At 46.7% G+C, this 24750-nt stretch overlaps 1 protein-coding gene across 1 annotated transcript; it reads left to right on the forward strand.

Moving 5' to 3' along the window:
* Nucleotides 1–1364: 1364 nt before the first annotated feature.
* TGFBI (transforming growth factor beta induced) lies at nt 1365–23228 on the forward strand (the record flags this gene model as incomplete). Its single annotated transcript, XM_083872006.1, has 17 exons — nt 1365–1474; nt 5699–5797; nt 12343–12407; nt 13392–13549; nt 14443–14607; nt 15284–15430; nt 16123–16264; nt 16819–17031; nt 17170–17307; nt 17547–17692; nt 17852–17988; nt 18498–18628; nt 20520–20644; nt 21543–21645; nt 21830–21909; nt 22303–22327; nt 22483–23228. 17 exons carry the CDS (start codon nt 1365–1367, stop codon nt 22536–22538), a joined length of 2040 nt encoding a protein of 679 aa, XP_083728132.1. The 3' UTR covers nt 22539–23228.
* Between the last annotated feature and the right edge of the window lie 1522 nt (nt 23229–24750).

A 24750-nucleotide genomic window follows, 5' to 3' on the forward strand; every position in this document is an offset into this window, starting at 1 on the left:
TTAATGGGTTTTATGCAGATCAGATTTATTTACTGTGGGGGAAAAAATCTTTGTAAATTTAAAGTGCTTAATATTGCTAAAGACTTTTGTCTTTGGCTCACTGGCTGCTCACTGGACACATTTCAATTCCCATCCTTTGTTGAACAGCTGCCCTTGCTGGCCACTGCCCAGTCTGCAAAGCCACAGGAGGATTTTTTGCACAGATCTGTCCCTTAGGGCAAGTGGCCCCAAAGGACCCCTTTTGCTTCCCAGGCAGATTTAGGGAGGAAAGAGCCCTTCGACTTTGATGTCAGTCCAATCAGAGCAAATCCTTTACAAACACTGGGATGCTGCAGTGAATCATAGAATCACACAAAGGTTTGGTTTGGAAGCAACTTACCAACTCATCTGGTTCTAACCCCCTGCCACGGGCAGGGACATCTTCCACTATCCCAGGTTTTCCAAGCCCTGTCCAGCCTGGTCTTGAACACTCCCAGGGATGGGGCAGCCACAGCTTCTCTGGGCAACCTGTGCCAGGGCCTCACCACCCTCACAGGGGAAGAATTTCTTCCTAATATCAAATCTAAATCTCTCCTCTTTTAGTTTAAAACCGTTCTTCTTTGTCCTAACACTATCTACCCATGTAAAAAGTTACTCCCTTTCCTTTTCATATGCCCCATTTAGGTACTGTCAGGGTCTCTGAGATCTCCCTGAACTTCTCCAGACTGAGCACCTCCAAACTTTCTTGGCCTAAGAGCTCCTGCTTTCATCTGGTTTAGTATAAAAGCAACAGGAAACCTCTTGCCAAGGGCGACCCCTGCCAGTGCTGGAAGTGGCTGGGAGTGGGTCGACAGCAGGAGACACTGAGGGGACCCGGGGGGGCGGCACGGGTGACATCCCCGCGGTGACATTCCCGCGGCGTGGGCAGCGCTGGGTGACCCCAGGAGAGCCCGGGCAGGGGGATCACCAAGGGGCTGGGGTCGGTGGGACACCCGGAGCGTGGCAGTGCAACCACCCGCTCTGAGCCCCGGCCGGGGGTAGGATGGACTGAAAAAGTCCGGATGAAGAAGAAATTGAAGATGAAACGCTGGTCTGGGAAGGGGGATACGGACCATCCCTGTCTGCTTGTCCTCCCGGGAAGCACGGACGGATCGACGTGTGTAAAGACGGAGGGATGGAAGGGCGGGTGGGCGGACGACGGGAGGATGGGTGGATGGATGGATGGATGGATGGATGCCCTTCGCGGGAGGTGGCCCCTCTCCCCTCCCCTCCCTCCCCTCCCGCCGGGCCGCTCCCGCGCCCGCCCCCGTTCCTCCGCCGCATTTAACGGGGCTCGCCGTCTCCGTCCCGGCCCGTCCCGTCCCGTCCCGTCCCGCCGCCCGGCCATGTCGCGCCCGCTGCCGCTGCTGCTGCTGGCGCTCGGGCTGGCCGCCGCCGCCAAGTCCCCGTACCAGCAGGTCCTGCAGCACAGCCGGCTCCGCGGCCGGCAGCACGGGTAAGCGCTGCCCCGCGGGGACCGGAGGGCAGGGAGGGGGGGAGAAAAAGCCTTTCTAAACCTCTTTTAAAGCCTTTTCCCCCCTACGTTCGCCCGAGTCCCGGCGGGATGCTCCCGGCGCGGACCCGCCCGTCCCGCGGGCTCTTTGTGCGGGCGCGGAGGCGGCGCCGAGCGGGGCCGTGCGGGCACCGGGGGGAGCTCGATCGGGAACCGCTGCTTCGCTTCTTTCCCTTTCATCCCCTGGTAACTTTCCTCTTTCCGTAACTTTTATGCCTTTCCGTCACCAAACTTAGTATTGCAGGGGTCAGTTCAGACCCTTCAGTGCTTCTTTACCCCTGTCAAGGGAAAAGGGGATAAAAATCCCTCGATTTTGAGCCATTAGAGATTTTATGTAAAAAATTCACATTTTCATGAATTTATAGGAAAAAAAAAAAAAGGAAAATCCCTTTCATGTCTCTATGCACTCAGCACCAACTTACTCTTTGACTGGAAACCCCAGTTCGTCCTGGAAGTTTTCTTGACAAAACTAATCACTTATTTACTCATAAACCTTACGAGATAACGCCTGTGGAAAAGTGCATGTAGACCTCTCTTGCTTGATACACAGCCTGTTGTAGAGTACTTTGAGCCTTCATTAATAGGCAGAAAACTAACCCAATGTTAATAGTTGTTCCCATTGTTTTTAAAATGTGTTGAGAGTTAGGAGGTGAAAGGATGACAGACCTGTCAGCTGGCTTCCATCTCTCAGGATGGTGACAATGATTGAGTTGAAGCTTCTGTTTAAGTGTGTTGCTGGGAGCAGGGTCATAAAATGCTTTAAATAAAAAAAAAAACTCCCAAGATTTAAATATTGCAATTTGATACATTCTCTGGCAGGGATCCAGGTCAGAATTTATGACAAGGGATGTGCTGTTTGTATGTCTGATCAGGGACACAATCCAGGAGGCAAATTCTGAGCTGAATATTGATTTGTAATAGGTCAATAATTCCAGAATTGCAGTGATTTATGTATAAATACTGAATGTTGTTCACCATCTCTGTGTGATGTGAAACTGACTAAATAGTTCTGCTGATAGCCCTGAGATTGAAGTTTGCTCAGGCTGAGTAAGTTAGAGCAGTCCTGGTGTAAAGCACTCATCTCTGCAGAGGGAAGGTTGTTACATTACTCCTGCACGATAAACAGAGGCTCTGGGCAAGATGTGACTGCAGCCCACTCTAGTGCCTGAGATCTTTGGAAGACACAAGGAACTGGAATGCCAGAACTTCCATCTGAGTTGAGATAACCCCAGTGCAGCTGACCACAGCTCTTTGCACACTGGTCCCGTTCTGATGGAAAGAGTGATTTACACCAGGCTAACTCTTGAACAGATACGGAATTTTGAGCATTGATTAATGATGTGCCAAAGAGACACAGCAACACAAAACCAGCCAAAAACATCCTGGATGTTGTGTTGCTTGCAGGAGCCAGCTCCAGAGGGATGTGCAACCAGGACTGCCACCCTTTGCTGTGAGCATCCCCCACACCATCAATGCCCCTATTGAGCCCAGAGCGAGTTGGGAGGCAGAGCTTGGCTCTACAGCAAAACTTGTATGTCTTAATTAACTTTTTTTAAAATGAACCGGCTCAAGTCAGTGAGGGAAGCTGAAAAGTGCATAAGGAACATTAACATTTGAAGATGAAAATGTAGGAGTGCCCTTCCCAAACCCACCCAGCTTTGTGGGCACAGTGTGGTGCTGGGGAGCGCCATGGCCACAGCCACTGCAGGTATCTGGGGCTGTACATTCAGTCCTGCTTTTCTCAGCCTCTTCCCAAGGGCAGCCCCTGTCCCAGCAGCTCCCAGCTGCTGCTGCCAAGCAAAAGGCTTTGGCTGGAGGGGAACAATAGGCAGTTTTATCCTGGAGTCAGCGTGGCTGGCTGGGAACGGCATGGCAGAGGTGATGAACTCCAACGAGGAGAGGGAAGAGTGTTGACAAATTCATTTTAAGCCAGACTGGGCAAGGAACCAGAACATGCAATGCGGGGAGCTGCTACTACAGCATGCCTGCGGGGATCATTGATAACACAGGCCTGAGCAGGGATTTTTCCACACTGAGGAAAAACTGGAAAGAAGTTTTCCCCCATAAGTCAGGGAGGGAGGAGCAGCCCCACAGAGCCGCAGTCCCAGGCAGGGAGGAGGGAGCAAGGCAGTTCAATACTGTCCAGGAGGCACAAGGGTTTTTTCTTGGCAGGCTGCTCCTGGGGATGCGGGGGAAGTGATCAAACAAGTCCTTCAGTAGCCAGGCTTGTCAAGATGAATATTAGAGGGCTTGTCCACTGCCGTCAGCCAGATGCTAAAATTGAGGCAAGGTTTGGAATTTCGATGTAATTGGAACCGTATTTCAGCACGGCGGGGCCGGGTGGCCAAGGTGGGCTGAGTCAGAGAGCACAGACGTCTCTCTAAGTGATGATTTGGCTTGGAAGTTGCTGAGTCTGGGCCAGTTTGCACCAGCTGAAAGTTTGGTTTTGTGATTTCTAACTTTTTTGTCAGTAGGTTCTTGCTCCTTGTTCCCTGCCTTATATACAGACACTGAATGAAATCCTTTCATGAAGAAACAAACCACCATTACTGGATGTGGCAGTAATGAGGGAAACGATGAGCTGAGTCTCCCCAGGTCCCACAGGGTCCCTGTTTCCCCTCGGGGCAGGACGAAGGTGCCTGGGACACGCAGGGTCGGATGCTGCCTCGGCAGGGCCCTGCAGCAGCCGCACCAACAAAGGCTCATTGAAGGCACGCCAGGCTCCCGCGGCGGCTGGCACTGGAGTCAGCCAGCGTATAGGAGACCCTCAGGTTAATTCATGCTAATGATGGCAGGCTGGCCCGCTCTGGGATGCCGCTGAAAAGCAAGCACGGCCGCAGGAGGACTCGGTGGTTGGGCTGCAGACTCTGCTTTTGTTCATTTTGGGGGGCGAGCGGGCAGCGCCTCGGTCAGACACAGCGGGACACAGGCTGCTGCCTGTTCTCCTCAGCACATCAACAAGACCTTCACAGGAGCATCTCCGGACCCCATTTGGAGTTTTGTTTGTGCAAATGAAAAATCTGCTTTGGACAGCACACAGCACTTCTGACAGGCTGAAGCGATGATTTATGTGTTTTGCTTAATTATTTGTTTTCCTTTCAAGTATTGGCAGCCAATACTGTGCATGCTTTTGGTGATGCTGCTGCAACTGGGACGTGGTGGTGGTGTTGGGAATCCAGCCTCAGCTGGACTAAGCATCCTCACCTTGCTGCAGCATTTGCTGCACCTCTGGTCAAGCCCAGAGGCAGTTGATGACCTTGCAACTCAGATCCATAAATCAAATCTTTTGTGCTGACCATGTTTTGCCTACACATGTGGCCAGGGCTGCTGGCCACAAACCACAGAGAGGGTGAGCCAGGCAGAGCAGGGAAATGCTGTGCTGGCCAAACCAGCAGCAAGGAAACTCCCAGCTCCAGCTTGACCACATCTCTGCTCACAGTGATACCACTTCTTAGAAAGCTGCAGGGCTGCAGTCAGCTCTCAGCAGGGTTACTCACACATGGAACACCAACCACCAGGTTTTTTGGCTGAGCAGGAGCTCTTGGTACCTTATGGGCTGATACAGCCCCTATTGATCTGTGTTGTCATATCTGGTGTGTTGAAACAGGGGAGAGCAGTGCCACTGCTCCTTTTCCCCTCGTTCAGCTCAGCATTTATGTCTAGGAATTGCTGAGTCTATCATGCAGCCAGAGATCTGGGTTTGGTGCAAGTCTGTAGGCTGATAAATATCTGTCTTATCTTTTTAATGTCCTGGACAATAGAATAATAGTTTCTTTTGCAAGGATTTATATTATTGCATAACTTTCTTGGGGTTTAGCTGAGTTTTGAATTTTAAGAAGCTGTTCACCATGGAAATTCTGACCAAGGTATTTTTACTTGACTTTTTACTTTATATTTTGGTGAGAGGTGGAACATGGAAAAAAGTCAAGAATTTGCACTCAGTGAAGAAAGAGATGCTTTGGCAGAGTCAAGAGAGATCTCTTTCCTCCAGGATAGTCATTGTAGGCCTAAATTGAGCAAGTTGACTTGCAGCTCTTGAGGTTTCCTCCCTTGCCATCCCAGCAGGGCTCTTCAGGCACTGTCAGGTGGGGTCTGGCTCCGTGTTGGGGGCCAGCTCTGGAAGGAGGGAGGCTTACAGGACCCTATTCTTCTCTGTCATTCCTGCAGCCCCAACGTGTGCGCGGTGCAGAAGCTGATCGGCACCAACAGGAAATATTTCACCAACTGCAAGCAGTGGTACCAGAGGAAGATCTGCGGGAAGTCCACGTAAGTCCCCCAGTGCCAGGCAGGGTCTCCCCAAAGACCCCGTGGTGGAGGTGGGTGCTGGGTGGCAGGAGCAGATGTGGGATGTCAGAGCCCATGGTGTGTGTGTGTTGCCTGTGTCTGTGTTAAAAATTGTTTTAGCTTTTTACCCCCTAAGAAATACTTGTTTTCCTAAAACACTTTGATGTTGAGAATGAAAAGTGCCATGACCCTGATGGAATAAACCCTGATGGTTTATTCTAATTGCATTTCTATATATACTTATATAGCTCTCTGTGCTGTAATGAAGTGTGTGCCAGATGTTTTCTAGTACGGTCTGTCTCCATGATAGGCTCAATGCTGCCTGGATTTAAGAAATAAAAAAGGGGAAAAAAAGGCAGCCCAGAGCTGATGGATATTGGAGAGAATGTAAAATTCATCTCCATCTGTTTGCTTTGGAAAGGAAAACAAATAAAAGGAAAGAGGTGTCAGCTTTAGCCAACGCTCTCTGACTCCAGCAGGAAAGTTAATCAGACTTGCAGGCCAATTCCACATCTAAAATTGCAAACAATAATATTCAAGTAGCTGTTGCATGAAGAATCTGTGTGAGCAGCCTCGGGACATTCTTTTGAAAGATGCAGTCAGCAGATAATTAAGGCTATGCATGCTTGACTATCTGCCAGGCTGTAGAGCAGGAGCAGAGAATCTTTTCCCTTGATGGAGTCCAGACTGGGCTTTTGGGCACCCTTGCTGGCCCATTGCATGGACCATCACAACACCAGGGTCAGTGCAAAGATTCCCTGAGCAGTCCTGGCTGTGGGATCAGAGCTGTGGGCCAGGTCTCACCCTGGATCTGCAGGGTCAAGAACGGAGAGAAAAAAAATCCTCTTATTTGTTTCCCTTATGGCTCAGTGTAAATTGTAATTAGATCTATAGCAGCATGCTGTTCTTCAGTGCAGATTTGGGTTGCCATTGTTGGTTTAGCTGTGACACCTGGCTGTCAGGGTTTAGGTGTTGGTGTTGGTGTTGGTGTTGGTGTGGGAAGGAGGGAAGCAAGCCAGGAGTCATGGCTGTGCATAGCTTTTGGCCTTTCATTGTACTTCACACGAATTTGCTCTAAGGAGGAAAATCCTGCACTTCAAGAGGATGTATTGCTGGCTGTACCATGTAGTGTGCATGTACCATTGTTTTCCTTATGTCCAGTTGTCTTTACAGAAAAAAAAAAAAAAAAAAGGAGAGGCAATATTGTAAAAACAATCAATCAGAACCCTTCCCCTTAATTCTACAAACAACATTTTGGGAAGGCTTAACTTGGGTGATTGGAGTTCAAGCTGTCTTGGCTGAATAATGGAGCTTCTTGACATAAAGTGGACAAGTTTATGGCATGGCAATATGGTCTCATGACTGCCTTTTCTGATAACAGAGTAGCTGAGTATGTCTCCAAAGAAAATACAACTCAGCTGTGGATGTGGGAGAGTTTTGCTGCTGTGGTCACTGAAAGGCAAAGCAGTCCAGCCGTGGATTTCTTTAGCTCTGAAGCAAGCAAGAAACTAACCTTATGTAAACCAAGTGTGCAGCTGTATTTGGCACAGACAAACTCATCCACTTATGTCGAGGAGAAGGAGGTGGAATAACTGGCATCTGACAGTATTTCATTATTTCATTTGAGGAGTTGGGTTGCTCTCTTCTACCTCATTTTCTCTGCTTTTACCCAAATGTTTCACCCAGTGATGCATCACTGAGAGAAAAGCACACAGACCATTAACCTGCCTGTTAACCTATGAGGTAATCTTTCCATTATCCACAGAATTCGCTCACTATTCTTTGCTTTACATCATCTCCTCAATGGGTGTTATTGTCTTCTCTCCTCCCAGTCATTCCTGAGCCTGGGCCCTGCTTCCCCTATAGCAGTGCCGGTGCAGAACAAAAGACACAAGTGCCTTGACTCAGACTTTCCGGGGGACCCTGGGACAGCTCCGATTACAAATGTGTGCTCCTGATGGCTCCCACTGGACATGGTGTGCCTGGCATATGGAAGCAATCAAGAGTCATTAGGGCTATAAAGGACATGATGCATTATGCTGTAGCAGTCAAATTCTTACAGCAGTGTCAGGAGTCTGATGCTGTGCTGTGTTTGGGTGTCAGAGCCCAGGAGATCAGGTGAGCACAGCTGATGGTGCTCAGCAAGAACCTCCAAACTGGCCCCTCCTGTTGGACTGAGCTGGTCCATGAGAGGTTTTGAGAATACCCTTAAATCTGAGAAAAAATTGAGATTTGGCACGTTTATCACAACTGGGTGGATCCAGCCTTTGCTTGGGATCTGTAATCAGCAGTCTAAAGCTGTGTGCCTGGTCCTCTCACATGCAGGGGGATCCCCTCCATCAGCCTGGGCGGGGATGGTGGAGCTGCATAAGCATGGTAATTTTCTTCTTCTGAAAGGTTTTCCCACCTGAGAACAGCAGTCGTGGGCAGGAGACACTTGACCCATCTCATCTGCTTCACATTTGACCTGGCTGTTTTCCTCTCTATTTGCTTAAAGGGTCAGTGGTCCCACAAGCTGTATGTGTGTTGCAGGTGAAAATGCCTGGCTCTAGGATAGTTTTGAGTGCTTTGGTTTCTTTCCTTTCCTGCTCTGAGCACTATTTCAAACAGGTAGTGGGGAGGGAGGTCATCAAGGGAGCAGGAACTGCTGAGGAGCAAAGCTGAGCTCCTGCAGAGCTGGCTCAGAGCAGAGAAATTCATCCCTCAGCAAGGAACACAGAAAAGTTGCTGCAAGCCTGTAGCATAACTTCACTCCTTGTGGAATGATCACATCCTGCATGGGGAGGCTTAGAGTGACTGGAGCAGCAAGGACAGCCAGCCTGAAAAACACAGATGTGCTTGGTCTGCAGTCTTGGCTCTGAGTGTCTCTGTTAGGTGGCTGCTCCAGGCTGGGGGGGCTCAGCCCCTGGGGAGCAGCAGGTGCCAGGCTGAGCTCCTCCGTGGCTGTTGGCACAAACAGAGGGGTCACACCTCGGTGGGGAGACTCTGGGGGCTTTGTAGATTTGATGCTTAGGAGGCATCTTCTGGCCCACAGGGGTGGAGTTACTCCACAGGGGCTGTTTGTGCACAATGGAAATTTTAACTCATGCATCAGAAGACTCCTACCTCTTTATCTGCATTTTTTTAATTTTTAATTTGTTTTTCTCTGCTGAACTATTGGCTCACACAGTTACAGAGAAATTAGGTAGAGGATTTATGTAGAGTTTTTATCATTGCTGATGAAGTTGAGATAAGAGTTGGCAAGAAGTCTGACACTGCTTTGATTTCAAGGAGCACTGAGACAAAAGTATTTTGGTAATTGGGTAACTTTCCACTGTTGGTTATTACAAAGTCAAAGAAATAGTTTATTCATAGTACATTTCCATCATTTTGCCTGTGTATTTTATATTTTTCTCCTTCCCTTGTGCACTGGACTAATTCTTCCAGAATTGGGTTTGCAGTGGAACACATCCTCACATGCTGTTTTGTCTTGAGAATGAAAAGACAACTCATAAATTTTGGTTTTGATTATATTTTGAGGAATAACCCATTAATAGATTCTCTTCCTCCCCCCCCCCGCCCCCTGCTTTTAAACTAACTTTCCTTTTTTCATGTGTGATGTACTTTCCTCAGTTTAGAAAAAAAAATTACTGGCACTTATTTTACAAAAACAAAACATATGGGCTTTATTACAGGAAATTATTACAAATGGATCTTTTTTCACTAATATATGCCTAAGCTTATTTTTATTACCTTGAAAAATGCACTTAAAATTTAATTTCAGCTCCTAAGAATGCAACAGCAGTGAAACAATGACTAATAAAAGCCTAAACTAAAGGAGCTTGCTTCTGCAGGCAGACACAGATAGACATTAGAGAAATAGTGTTTCAAAACCAGACACTAAAAAACTATAGATTCGACTTGAAATTACTCAATGAGGAGGCCAGGAAATTGTGGTTGAGGCGTTGCAGAGTGGCTGACAAATGCTCTTTGTGTGAGGGCAGTGCTGAACTAACCCACATCTCTGGCATCTGCTGTGTCCTGGTGGATGGGCTGTGGCCACTGAGCAGACAGGAGGAACAGGGATGGACTGGGCAATTCCAAAGGGTTTTGTGCAGAGCCCACAGCATGGAGCAGTGGCTGGGGGGTGTTAAAGGGAAGTACTCCTCCCTGGGCAGCAGCACAGGAGCAGGAGGTGCCAAGGGCAGCCTCCCTCCGCCATGGATGTGTAGGGCACAGCAGCACTGAGATGCAGGACATCCTTCAGCCACAGCTCTGCTGCTCCTCTCTGAGGGCTGGAGGTGCTGCAGGACCCGTTGGGGACATGCCCTGGGGCCACCCCTGAGCAACCCCTTGAATGGTGCCTTTGGGTGGTCTTTGTTTCCACCTGGTCCACCAGCCATGGGGGCCAAATGCCTGAAACTGTGTTTTATAACCCTCATCTCTGGCTCCTGGTAGGTGCCAACCCTTGGCTGAGCATCTCTGTGTTCAGCTGGCCCTCTGCAGCAGTTTGGCAGTGCTCAGAATGGTGGTGTGCCAGGCACATACCAGGTGGTGCTGAAGGCCACCTTCAGTGGGAGAGTGAGACAGGGGACTTGAGGGAGTCCCTGCCCAAGTTCTGCCTTCCTGCTTCCTGCCATGAGCTTCCCTTCCTGCTGGAGATGCCCACAAACCCAATGAAAAGCAGGAGGTGCAGTCATGGAATCACAGATTGGATTGGCTGGGAAGGGACTTGAAGCACCATCCAGTTCCACCCCCCTGCCATGAGCAGGAACACCTTTCACTTGACCAGGGATCTGCATCCCTTCCCAGTGCCCTCCCCTCCTTGCAGGCATCTGGGGGAGGTGCAGGGGCAGCTCTGAGGCAGTGTGCCACAGGCTGTGTGCATCCACGTCCTGCCCCTTTGGAGCAGCTCATTAATCTCCAACTGATCTATCAGTAAGGCTTTTAAAGCCTTCATCAGCACTTTGGAATGATTTCTCTTTAATCAGCTCTTCATCTTTGATTACAGGTCTGAACCAAGGGAACTGTCTAGACTGGATTTAGTTTCTAGGGTGAAAAAAAGAAAAATCAGAGGTAGGGGAGGGAAGTGGTGGGGAAGAAAGTGTATGTTTCCAATGAACACGAGACAGGGGGGCTGGGAAAGCAGAGCAGCAGGGTGTTAAGATCTCCAGTAGTCAAAGGAAGGGATTGCTTTAGGCAAACTCTTTCCCACATGGAATATATAATGTCTAGACAATCAGTCTGGGTTTGCTTTGTAATTCTCTTAGGAAACCGTGACACAGAATTTATTTGCTTCTGTCACAGAAAAGCAGGTATTTGTTTCACTTTCTGGCTCTTAATTGCCCTGAAGAATTCCCTATTAAACCCCAGGCATTTCCACTGTTTGTTAAGTTTTAAAATGATGACAAATATCTGAAGCTGGAGGATTTTCCTCTCTTTTTGAGTGAGTGTGCTGACCCTCAGCAATACAGCATCCTACTTGTCTCAAATACAACTGAGAGCACAGAGGAAATGCATGTCCTTGGGAGGGACACCTATACTCTGGCTCTCTCAGCCCATCAATCAGGTGGCCTTGTTACTTTCACACCAAGCATAGAGCAATAGGTGAAATAATCCCCTGGAAAAAATAAACAGGCAACTTCTGGGTTGATTTTTTTCTCTTTCCTTTTTTCTTTTTTTTCTTCTCCCTCTAAATATCAAGCCATGTTCCCTCAAATGGCCACCTTTGAGAATCAGATGATTGTTTCCCATTGAGCTGCAGATGATGAATGCAGTTTTCAGGCAGGTCTTGCTTATTTAGGGTCTATGGATCAGCAGGACAGCCCAGGATAGGCTCTGACCCCTTTGGTTTTACCAGGGGAAAGTGCTGCAGTCAAAAGGAAGTGGTGCTCTGGGGGTGCTCATATGGACACAGCTGTGCTGTGGTACTGCCCAGGCTGCCTGTGGATGCACATCCCACCACTGGTGAAGTTTCTCCTCGCAGGGCTTTTCCCAAGTCCCTGTGCCAATGCACATATCTGAGAACAGGGTTCTCCTTTCCCTCCAGGTCTGTCTTGGGTATGGCCAGGAGTAAGCAAATCATTTCTGGTGGTGGACAAAACCAGGGTGGAATGAGAGGGAAACTCTTCTCTGGTGTGGTCCAGCAGCCACAGTGGAGTTGGGGGTGTTTCCTGAACAGTGATGAGATGTGACAGCAGCAGTCAGCTGAGGAGATTCCCAAATCCCATGGGAAACATGCCCAGATGAACCAGCACTGGCAATCTTGGTGGGACTGTGGAATCAGTTTCCATCCACTGTTCACATAAAGTCTCCTGGAAAGTGTGGTTTTCAAAAGAAATTGTGTCTGCTTTTGTTCTGTGGAGAAATTGGCAATGTGCAGCCCTGAAGGAGATAGAAGTGTGGTTAGTCTTTTGTTGAATCAGTATTTCTAATGAAGAGTCTGCTTGGAAATATCCCCAGATATGCATGGACTCAGAACTGTAGCAAATAGAAAAAAAGCTGTGAGACACTGTTGGTTAATCTGCTGTATCCATCTCTTATTCCAGAGTAATCAGTTACGAGTGCTGTCCTGGATATGAAAAAGTTCCTGGAGAAAAAGGCTGCCCAGCTGGTAAAAATATTCTTGACATTTTTTAGACTTCTTAAAGTTATACAGCCGCCTAGTAAAGGGAAATGTTAGAAAATTGCTCAAAGTGGATTTCATTTTTGCAATTTATGCACAATATTGCCATGAACAAGTCAAAATGGATTTGGTGGAGCACCAGCCAAGGGTCAGATCAGCTCCAAAGCATGCTAAATGTTCCAGACAGCTTAGAACCATGGATGTAATTGAACTTAATTGAGCATGGGAAGGCCATAAGGAACTTCTTATTCCAGCAAGTAATATATCTGTAGTGGAAATGCAATGCAAAAGAGTGATAGAGTAATAGACAGCTCTGCCAATCTCTGCCCATTTTTATTTTCATAGATTCATAGAATGGTCTGGATTGGAAGGAACCTTAAAGATCATCTGGTTCCATCCCCTGCCATGGGCAGGGACACCTTCCACTAGACCAGGTTACTCCAAGCCCTGTCCAATGTGGCCTTGAACATTTTGGCAAGCAGGGGGTTAGCAAAATTTAGGAGAAAATACATACTGATATGATGATACTGCTGGGGAATAAACTGGGTTTATTGAAGAAAGCAATTTTCTGCTTTTGCTTTTGAAACACTTCCACAGAAGCCTGATGCCTCCAAGTTAACCACATGGGCTGGTGCACGTGGTCAGTGGACACTGAGACCAGCAGTGTCCAACACCAAATTCCAAAAGCCTGAATACAAGCAGGATTGGGTGAAAGAAATCAATATCTTTGCTTGCCTGAATAACTTCTGTATAAATCCAGAATAAGTCCATTCAAACTTGCAAGAACACAGTAGATCCTGGATAACACTGCTGTAATTGAGGATGAAGCTGTCAGGTTATGATTATTTATTATCTAATTATTGAACAGACATCTGATATGCTTCATTTCCCCAGGCATTCTCACCAGCTATGCTTTAATTCAACCAGAAGGAGGAATGATGTTTTTGGGAACTTAACCTTCTCTTCTTTCAGCTCTGCCACTTTCCAACATCTATGAAACCCTGGGAGTGGTTGGGTCTTCCACCACACAGCTCTACTCTGACCGCTCCAACCTAAGGCCAGAAATCGAAGGACCTGGAAGTTTTACAATTTTTGCTCCCAGTAATGAGGCCTGGGCAGCCTTGTCTGCTGTAAGATAATTCCTCTGTTTTCTCCTCTTCCTCTGATTTTCCCTGGTGGAGATGCAGCTCTGCAGGGGTCTGGCAGGATAGACATAGTACTGATAGAGGAAGGACCGTGGATTTCCAGGGTGGTTATCGCTGTACTGGTCCATCAGCTCCAGAGAGATGTGGATGTAGAAATCCCCTCATTCAGTTTTCCCTGCCTGTTACCATTAGAGATTGAACTGAGACCTGCAGCAAGAAGGTTCCCATTCCCTTACTAGTTTTCTTGTTGGTCCTCACATTGCAATTCTTGTTGTCCTTAATTTGTACAAATAACCAGTCCCAAATAGAGACTCAGTAATTCCCACATGAGTGTGTCCCATGCTTATTAGATACACATTCCCTTCACACTCATTTTGATTTTCTCTTTCCATGGCTTGTGATATTTCCACTCTTGAAGTGGTCACTGCTGTCCTGCTGGTGCTCCCATCCCAGTTGAGCATCTTTTTGAACAAGGACAAATACTAGGGCAGGGTCTCCCCACTGCCAAGCCTCTGCCCCAAATGCCCCAGCAGAGCCCCTTGGGCAGGGATGCTGCTATTGGGAAAGGTCTTTTAGTGTATTTGTCTGTTGTCCTTTTGCCTTCCTGCTCATTTCAATGCAATGATCCTACTCTGGAGCTGCAATCATCCCTTTGTGTGCCAAGGACAGGATGTCAGAGCTCTTGGCTGCTTTTCTAAGGCAAAAGATATAGTTGAGCTCTTAATTTACACAAATGGCATGAGGCTGAATGAATCACTTAATATTCATGCCCACACCCCCACCTTGGCAGCACCCTGGGTGCAGCCAGACCTCCTGGTACTCTCTAACAGATGCCTAATTACACTCAGTACTGAAAAATTGATTTTTCTGATTTTCAGGAAACTCTGGATTCCCTAGTGAGTAACGTTAACATTGAGCTGCTCAATGCCCTCCGCTACCACATGGTGGACAAAAGGGTCCTCACAGATGATCTGAAACATGGGACCACATTAAACTCCATGTACCAGAACCTGCCCATCCAGATCCACCACTATCCCAATGGGGTAAGGCATGCACAGAGTCACAGTGCCTCAGGCTGGAAGGGACCACAGTGGGCCACCTGGTCCAACCTCCCTGCTCAAGCAGGGTCATCCCAGAGCACATGGAACAGGATTGTGTCCACATGGTTCTGGATATTTCTAGGCGGGGAGACACCTCACCTTCTCAGGGCAACTTGTTCCAGTGCATGGTCACCCACAGTAAAGAAGTTCTTCCTCATATTAAACCTACCCACAGCAGGTTTGCTTTTTGGCTGCCCTGCCTGAGACCTCCAGGATTCTGTAATGCTTGGGTTGACAGCTATTGATTTAAGATACATGTTATGAAGGAGCTTGAAAAGAATATTTTTAAGCAGATGGTTTCCTCAGTGCTGTTGCAGGGCAGTTGCCCATGCTGCTGTGTAACTCTGCTTGCCCAAGTATTGATTCTGGCTTATTTTCTTAGTCCTGAGGGTAGACAAAACCATTGATGATTTTCAAAGCTCTTTAAACATGAAATATTTCAAACATTCTTGATAGAACATTCTCACTTTTGGTGTGTCTTTTAAGGAAGTCAAATTTCTGCTCTTGCTGATTCAATAAAGTGCATGCTGCATTTGAAATAGAAATAGTAAAGCAGCAGAGGCTGCTTTACCTTCTGTTTTTAGTGCATGTAACACCCCATGGATCTCTCCCTCTGCAGATTGTGACTGTGAACTGTGCCAGGCTGTTGAAAGCTGACCACCATGCCACCAATGGAGTGGTTCATGTCATTGACAAAGTCATTGCCACCACCACCAACACCATCCAGCAGGTCATTGAGACTGAGGACAGCCTGGAAACCCTTCGGGTGAGTCAACACAGGGCTGCTCCAGGTCTCCTGAAAGATCAGTCACCCCACTCCCAGTGAATTGTCCTGAAGAGCTTTGCCCAGGTCTTGGGCTGTGACCCTGGAGCTGCTGATGAAATCCTTGTACCAACGTAGCTCCATTTGATTTAGGAAGAGAAGTGTTTGCTATCAGTGCAAGTAGGGTTTTATGGCAATAATTGTCACCCTTCTGTGGCTGCTCAGGAAGGAGAGAGACTGAGTCTGTCTCCTCACCCTTGTAGGGGAGTCTTATCCTTAGGAGACATTAACTGTTCCAATTTGATGTGTCCTGATTTATTTGCCTTAATATTTGCCAAATTAAGGAAAATGCGCAGGGGATTTCCAGTTAGCCAGCTGTGGGATTGGATCTGAATTATTCACTGGAAGTACTGTGAGCCTTTCCAGGCATATCTAGGTATTTGAACTAGCTCTCAGTCTTGCCAAAAAAAAAGGGCTCTTGTACTCAAATTTCTGGAACAGCAGAGAACCATGGGTCTGGGTCAAATTTATAAATGGACTAAAGTGCTGAATGAAGCTATTCAGGATTTTTTTGTAAGTCCTCTGAAATTATAAAAGCCTTAAAAATTCTGGCCCTTAGTGTGTCCTTGGAAAAAGTTTCTGACCTTTGTATTCTTGCTGAATGTGCTTTTCCCTCTCTCCTCATTTTTCTGAAGACTGCCGTGGCTGCATCTGACCTCAGCAGCTTGCTGGAGAGCGAAGGGCAGTACACGCTCCTGGCCCCGACCAACGAAGCCTTTGAGAAGATCCCACGAGAAACACTCAACAGGATCCTGGGAGACCCAGAAGCCCTGAGGGGTGAGTGCTGGTTTATTGAGGCCTTTGAGAGACTGAAAAGCATTTTTCCGTTCTAATTTTTTCTCAAGCACAAGCCAACAGCTCCTCAATACACTCTGACTGCAGCTGCAGTAAACAGATGTGACAGAGTCCATCTCTCTTAACTGGGCAGTCCAGCTCTTTTTGGTTGCAGATATGTAGACATGGCAGGAGTGGCATCCAGATATGGATGAGGGAGCTGAAGCAGTCCCTTTCCTGCATTTTCTTTTAGCACTTTATGCAGTGGTGATTCCTATTGATCCAGCAAGATGCAAGATAAGTAATATCTAAGCAATGTAACTTCCCCTGACAAGTGAGTTGAGTACTCACATGAAGCCTTTTGATGCTGGCAGAAGTGTATAAAAAGTAACTCTTTTTAGGCATTTTATTTCACAGGCTGTGGAATCAAAATCAGCTCAATTTAAAATGACTGCATTTTATGGGGTTCACCCTGGCCATTGAACAGGATCTCTGAAAGCTGCAATACTTTCACAGCTGGTTTCTGCAGCTCACTAAGATACTCTCCTCTCTGACAGACCTGCTGAACCATCACATCCTGAAGTCAGCCATGTGTGCTGAGGCCATCATTGCTGGCCTGACCATGGAGACTCTGGAGGGAACCACCCTGGATGTGGGCTGCAGTGGGGAAGAGCTGACCCTCAATGGGAAGCCCATCATTGCCAACAAGGATGTCCTGGCAACCAATGGTGTTGTACATTTTGTTAATGAGCTGCTGATCCCAGACTCAGGTACTGGTGCCTGTCTGCAGAGTTTTTTCTGTTGCCTTTCTTTTGTCTATTTTGCCAAGGAAATCCTGGATTTAGAGGGCACAGAGATGAGTGGATAACCTTTAATGCAAGGTTACTATGTGTTGCTTTTCTTTTCAGCTAAGACCGTGTTTGAGTTGGCACAAGAATCTGAAGTTTCCAAGTCTACAGACCTTTTCAGACAAGCTGGTCTCAGTTCTCATCTAACTGGCAGTGAGCGAGTGACCCTCCTTGCCCCAGTGAATAGTGTGTTCAAAGGTAAACCAGAGATTAAATCTCTTTCTTCCATCAGTTTGGGCCACAAATCTCCTTCAAACAGGCTTCATCCAAGTTTCAGTGCACAAATATGCAAATCCTCTCTCAAATGCCTCGAGGCAGTGGCATCTAGGTTTACAATTTAAAACTGATGTGGGTAATGCTCTGTATTTGAATGGTTTTTAATGTCTCAATAGTCATTTTAAGTGGATCACTGTTTTTTTCCATACTTTGTGCTGCAGATGGACTCCCTGTTATTGACAGCAACATGAGAAACTTGCTTCTGAACCACATTGTTAAAGACCAGCTCTCCTCTAAATATCTGTATCATGGCCAGAAGCTACAGACTCTGGGGGACAAGGAGCTGAGGGTTTTTGTGTACCGCAATGTGAGTCCTTCCTGTGGGTCGGGCTCCTTGGGGCTGGGTGTGCTCAGTGTTCCAACAGCTACAGCCTGGAAAGTGGAAATTAACATTGTGGAAAATATCAACATCTCTCTTCTGAAGCGTATTCTAATGAAGTCTTCTTTTCTGCCATTATGTTTGCAGAACCTTTGCATTGAAAATGCCTGCATTGCTGCCCATGACAAGAGGGGAAGGTTTGGGACCCTCTTTAGTGTGGACAAAATGTTGACTCCCCCGACTGGCTCAGTGATGGATGTTCTCAAGGCAGACCATCGCTTCAGGTGACCTTTCTGCTCCTCCCAAGTGCCAGTTAGAGCAGAAGAGCTGCCAAAGCAGTTTCTATTTATTATGGGCTGTAGTCATGACAATGTATATGTTTTTTTAGCATAGAAAGATCATCCAAAACCATGATCTCTCTAAATTATAGGGAGTGAAACTTCAAATAACCCTCAGTCAACTGTGAGCCAAGAGTAAGTGGTTCCTTAATACCATAAGAATCTGGCTCTGGAGCCATCTGTGCCCATCAGATCCACTGTAGCCAGACCTCTCTGACTCCCCATACCATCTGGTCCCCATGGAGTCAGCACTCCCAGGTTGCTTTCCCAATTCTCAGATGTTCTGGTTGGACCTCACAGGCTCATTTCTCCCTAATCACCATTTTGGTTATTTGATTTGCTGTGCCCCAGCAGGATTTCACAGTTGTAACTTCCCAGCTCTCTCTTGAGCCCAGCACACAGCTGAGCAATGGAGTGGTTTGCAGTGAAGCATTTGATGCATGTTTGCCTTGCAGCACGTTGGTGGCTGCAATCCAGTCTGCAGGTCTGACAGAGATCCTGAACAGGCCAGGAACCTTCACAGTGTTCGCCCCAACAAACGAAGCTTTCCAAGCCATGCCCCAGGGGGAGTTCAGCAAGCTGCATGGTGAGCATCTCCAGGACACTGAGGTGATGAGCTGCTGGGTGTGCCTGCTGTGATAATGGGAGGAATGGCCAGGTTTCACTGCTCTATCTCATTCTTTGGCTCTATCTGTTGGAAGCATGAGCATCCTACCCAACGGGGTTATATGAGCAGAAACTGAGGATGCACAGAGTGGCACTAAATTCTCCAACTGGGGTTTATACTGCCTGTGTTCTTGGAAGACATGTTTGTAGTGTGTGTCACAAACTCACTGTGGCTTTTAATTTGGCTGTGCTGGTGGTGTAAGTGAGATATCTCCCAGATGTTTCTAAAAGAACCAGTGAGGCCTCTGCCTTTTTCAAGGATGAGAGAAGTGAGAATGTGATGCTTGACCACACAGGATCAGGATGTCTGCAGTAAGTTTTGCGAAGAGAAGACATAATCCACATACCGCCTCAAGTTACACTGTATGAAATTTAAGTAATAAAATGCTGGGGCTGTTTCTCCTTCTCCATGTATATGGACAAAGCAGGAGGTCCAGTCTAATCCTGGGAAGCCAACAATGTCCCATTCTAGCTCAGACAAAGACCAGTATCCTGAAGAGCAAAGGCAGGCAGGCTGGGTGTGGAAAAAAGTATGGGAATGTTTAATAACTCATCCCTTCTGGATAAGCAGCATGAACTTTTATTTTGTTCATGATGAAAATTGGTTGTGGTTGGAAACAATGTCAGGTATTTGAATGTAATGTCTTCATGTCATTAAAACCCTGCCAACCATTGACATCATAATTTGGGCAACATCTGCCCATGGTAGCTGGTTATCCTTTTAAGTGCAGGGATGAGGAACCAGTAATATCAGTGCAGTCTTACGCTTAATGTATAAATATTTCAGGAATGTTTTGCAGCCATTTGTAAATGGCTGCAGGAATGAAGATTCCCAGATGCAGACACTTCAGATGTTCTTTTCTCACACAAATGTTTAGCTTATGCCTCTGATGAAGAAGTGGATTGTGCTGGCAAGGATGTGCAGAGTGAACCCCGGCCACCCTAGTAAACCAAAGTGGAAAAAAACTTGCATACAATCTTTGAAAACATAGAAAGAAAAAGTCCCTCTTGCTGGGGGAGCTGCTCTGTGGATGGAGGCCACCTTTGCACTAACTATCTGCAGGGCTTGCCAATGACTCTGTCTGTGGGGCTTGTCAGTGGCCCTGTGTTCTCTGAAGGAGAAGATGGAGAAGTACTACTGGCCAGTGCTATGCACATCCCCACCTCTTCTGGAAAACAGATGGTGCAGGGAAAGCACCTTCCTAAAATCTGTTTCAAAGCACAGCTGTATGAATAGAGACTCAGTGGGCGGGTATCAGGGCATCAGTCCATGAGACATTAGTGTCACTTCTCCTGCACTTTTCCCCTTCCTACCCAGCTGTGAGGGTTGTTGCCAAGTGACACTGGCCTTGGTGACATTCGAAAATACCAGAATGCCCTGTCTGCTTCCTTATTTCACAGGGGTCTTTCCCCACCCCATCCCAGACTTCCTTGGGAAGTGAAAGCAGCAAGAGAAGCTGGTTCATTCTGAGAAGCATGTTCTCACTTGGCACAGTGAGAGAATGAGGGATGAAAACCTAAGAAAGAGGGAATTCATGTGTAGGGCAGGCTTGGTAGGTACCAAGGTAGGACATTGGGAGAGTGTCCTTCTGGACTTGGCAACCTGACCTATCCAGGCAGGAATGGCCTCAATGCCCTGACCAGGTCCTTCTGCCTGGTTTTTGGTTTTGGTTTGTTTTTCCAGTTTTGCCTTGTTTCTTTGCACTCTCAGGAAATTATGGTGTTTTCCAAGTAATTCCATTCCAGCATGTGCAATATGGGAAGCAAGTGCTGATGCTGGTTTGCAGATGTAAAGGCTTTCTCCCCCCCAGGTAATGCCAAGGAGCTTGCCAACATCCTCAAGTTCCACGTGGCTGACGAGATCCTGGTGAGCGGCGCGGTCAATGCCCTGGTGAGGCTGAAATCCATGCAGGGAGACAAACTGGAAGTCAGCATGGTGAGTCCCCTCAGATGTGGGCAGCAGGGCTGTCCATGTCATGGAGCAAAGCACGTCTGTGCTCATTTGGATGGTGTGGGAGCACCTCCTGAATGTGTGCACAGTCCCACCAGTGTTGTCTGGGCTCTACTGGAGGGACTTTTGCCATGTGCTCGGTTCAACAAGCTGGAAGAATGAAATGTGGTTTGCTTCAGCTTTCTCCCCAGACGACCAGTTGTAAATGATTTCCAGGGGCTGCTATAAATTGAACCCTGAGTCATGGGGGGAAAAACATAAATAAATGAAATGAATAGCTTGTTCAGCTAACATATCTTTTTGTGTAATGAAAACGATCTCTGCATGGGCTCCCTTAGCGCAGCAGAGTTTATTTAGATACATAATTTCCTTTCACAAACTCTACACTACATTAAGGGAATGTAGGATCCTCTACTGAGGAAAAAAATCATTTCAGAAAATAAGCAATCATGGCCCACTCTATGTATAAGAAAACACAGGACAAAAATAGAAGGGTCTGTGTTTCCAGCTGCATTGAACTGGCCAATGTGCATGCTGGACTCTTCCCATGTCCAGTCCTGCTCTGCCCTCTCCTGATCCCATCTCCACAGCCATCCCCCTGCCAGGGTGCTGGTGGATGTGCTCTGCTGCCGTGGGACAGGATTCCCAGCCAGCTGCACTGAGGAAGTCCAAAGCCTGCCAGCCATCCCAGGACAAGCTGCTCAGGCTATAATTTGTCTTTATATTCTTTTTGATTGGCAGGAGGAATGAAAATGCCTCCAGCCATCCAGTAAATGAATGAATGCAAAGTCAGGGGTTTTTTTGTTTGTTTGTTTGTTTTTTGTAACATTGGAAATTACAGAAGATTCTCAACTTCTACTTTTTTTTTTCTTTTACTGAACAGAAAAACAATGTAATACATATCAACAAGGAGCCTGTTGCTGAAAGTGATATCATGGCCACAAATGGTGTCATTTATGCTGTGAATTCTGTCCTACAGCCACAAGGTAGGTCCATGGTGAGAGGAACCTTGTTACAGCAGAACTGCTTTGGGAGGGATTGGGGACATGGGGCAACTGCTTCAGTTTGGTGAGGAGAGATTAGTCTGTTGTGGGATTTTCAGCAGAAAATAGTGGAAGGAAGCAGCCTGCATGCTCTGACAAGTATTTCAATGCTCTCCATGTCCCCTAGCTTCAAGGCCACAAGAAAGAGGTGATGAGCCTGCAGATCCTGCATTAGAAATCTTCAAACAGGCATCTGCATTATCCAAGGTAAAAGAGAAAAATCTCTCACTGTAAAACTGCCAAAATCACATTTTGGTAATAATGGTTGGAAGATCATGTCACATTCATATGCTGACTTCCAAAGAAAGTGACTGTATGTGTTTCATGGAATGGTCCATCCTCTCTTCTTGCATAATTTAATAATATAAGAAGTAATAATACATTTTACATCACAAAGCTTCAGTTTGCAGCACACTTTGAATGTAACCTCAGCATGGTACTATTACATTATTATATGTTATATATCTGCTTCCAATAACAAAGAGTCACTCATCCATAGTTTTTGGAGACTAAGGATGAATATATTGACCTACAAACTGTTCTTATGGCTGTTGGAGGTTTGTTGCATTGATGCAAACCCTGTGTTTTCTCTCCATGCAGGTTTCTCAGAGGAATCCTCGACTAGGTAAAACAACTTCTCCAGCTCATTCATAATTCCCATCCCTTAAAGAGAGGTTTCTCCTGTTCTCTTGTTCCTAAGCAAGATGTAGCAGGGCTGGGAGGAGAGGGGCAGGGGGTAGTTTGTGCCTGCCCCACCCACTCTGCTCTTCTCCCTGGCAGCGCCCGTCTACTCCCGGATACTGGCGAGGATGAAGGAGAACTCAGGGGGACTCTGAGCCCATCATGAGCAGCCACAAGCCACTGCCTCCATCCCATCCACTCCAGCTGACAGCTGAAGAGAAGGACAGAACCGTTTTTTAAAAACCAAATACCACCCTTAAATTTATTTTTGTTTGTAATGAAATGGATAGGCAAAATGAAAAGCCATATATATGTATATATTTTAAGACCATTTTTATTTGGTTTTGACTTTAAAGTTCCCAGACCAAGGAAATGTTTTGAGGGTTTTTTGTTTGTTTTGTTTCATTTTTGTTTGTTTCTTTTTTTAATAAAACTATTCATCCAACTTCAATTTTAAACATACCCTGTTTTGGGCTTGATAAGTACATCCAAGGGCCTTCTATTTTTTTAAACAAGCACGTCCTTCCTTCTTCCCTTGGATTTTAAAAGTCTTCCATGAAATTCTGAATTGCAGGCTTTTAACAAAATTCTCTCTATTGACATTGAGAGAATTGCATAGTTATAAGCTATGGTTTGAAGTATCCTCTTTTTTTTTTTTTTAACTGGGGTCTTTTTTTAATGCCTATGGGTTATAACTGTGCTGTATTTTGTTAATGAGATTTGAAATGAGAGTTCTCCCTGGCTGAAGCCTTCCAGTAAATGATTCATTTTTAATAATGATTGTTTTTTAATAAAAATTAAAAATAAAATCAAAAATATAAATATGAAAAGTGATGACAGTGCTTGGTTGGGTTTTTGTTTGGTTTGGATTGCCTGATGGCAAACAGGTGGTCAAACCTGAGCACTGGGAAGGAGGGGAGTCAGATTTGGCTGGATCAACATTAATAGGTCTGATAGTTACTTGGGTGGAATGGCAAATCATTTCTCCTCTCTGATCCTGGCCTGGCATCATTTTTTGCTGGTACTTCCATGATCAATCCCTGTCACTCTCCAAGGAGCACAGGGCAGCCGTGCACATCCTTCCTGCTGGATGCTCAGCCACCTTTGCTGGCAGCTGGAGCTCAGTGCACACTCTGTGCTGCCAACAGCATTTACTCACCATCACGGCTTTAGATTCACTCCCTCGTAGTTATTACCTTGGTGAAACCCAGGAGTATGAGGCCAAAAAGAGAAAAAGGGTGTCAAGTGCAGAGCACAAAAGACTCAGATTGTTTTGGTTGCTGTGGCAGAGAAATGCCCTGATAGTTCTATGAAAAGCCCAAACTGAAATCCCACGTGCTCGGAGTCATCTGTATAACTTGAATGTCTGAAAATTATCCAGCTCTTCTTTTAGCTCTTCTTTTATTTCTCTTCTCTACTGTCCCCCACCCCACCCTCTCTGATTTTTCTTTGTTATTTTTTTGGCATTATACAGTCCTGGTATTTAAGGAGAGGAGGTGAAGGGGAACACTTTCAGCATAATCCCAGCAGCCCAAGGCAGAATAGTTGTATCAGGGGATTGGATTCTGGGAGAGGCTCAGCTTCTTGAGGTTAAACTAATTAATTACTATTCCTTCCAAAGCCTGAGAGAGAGAGACAGCCACATCAAATCTGCTCTGGTTTTGGTGTTGTTTTTTTATTTTTTCTTCCTTGATGCTTCATAATTAAGAGATATAAAGTCTTCACAACTTGGAAGGGTGGAAAGTAGGTCTGCTCATCTAGGTGAGTGCCTCTTAAACCTTCTTGGCATCTGGGCATGGTGACTAATTAATTGTTTCATTGTAAAATGAATCCACTTGAATAGACAGGAGTAGGGGAAACTGCTTGGATGAGCTTAATAACCATGAGCAGTCCCACCTGCTGAGACAACAGTTTTCATTTCCTGGGAAAGCAGCCCTGGCTTTTCACTCCATGGTTCCTGGGCAGGTGTTAGGGTGTGTGGTGATGGGGTGATGAGTCTCCTTTGTGCTTTTTGTGTGGCCTGTCTTTCTAGGCTTGCTTTCAGGGGGTCACCAGGTTTATGAGTCTCAGCAGTTTCCAGTAGATAGAGGTGCATTGTCCTTTCAATCCAATTCCCTTTTTGCTCTGTCCCATTGCTTATTCTCCCTGGTCCTGGGCAGTGCTCTCTCCCTCCCTCCCTCCTGCTGCCTGTTCCATCATCTGAGCTGCTGTGGAGTGCCAGCTATGGTTGGGGGGCTGCTCTCCCCGTTGTGTTGACTCTGTCATTTCTGGGATCCTACACCCTAGGAAGCCATCACAGGGTGCCTTCCCACAGGCTGTCTGCTTGGCAGCTCCCCAGGACTTTGGTTGCTCCAGATTACAGCTCAT

This window comes from Zosterops lateralis (genome assembly GCF_965231275.1).
Source record: "Zosterops lateralis genome assembly, chromosome: 14".
In the NCBI taxonomy this organism is placed as follows: Eukaryota; Metazoa; Chordata; class Aves; order Passeriformes; family Zosteropidae; genus Zosterops; species Zosterops lateralis.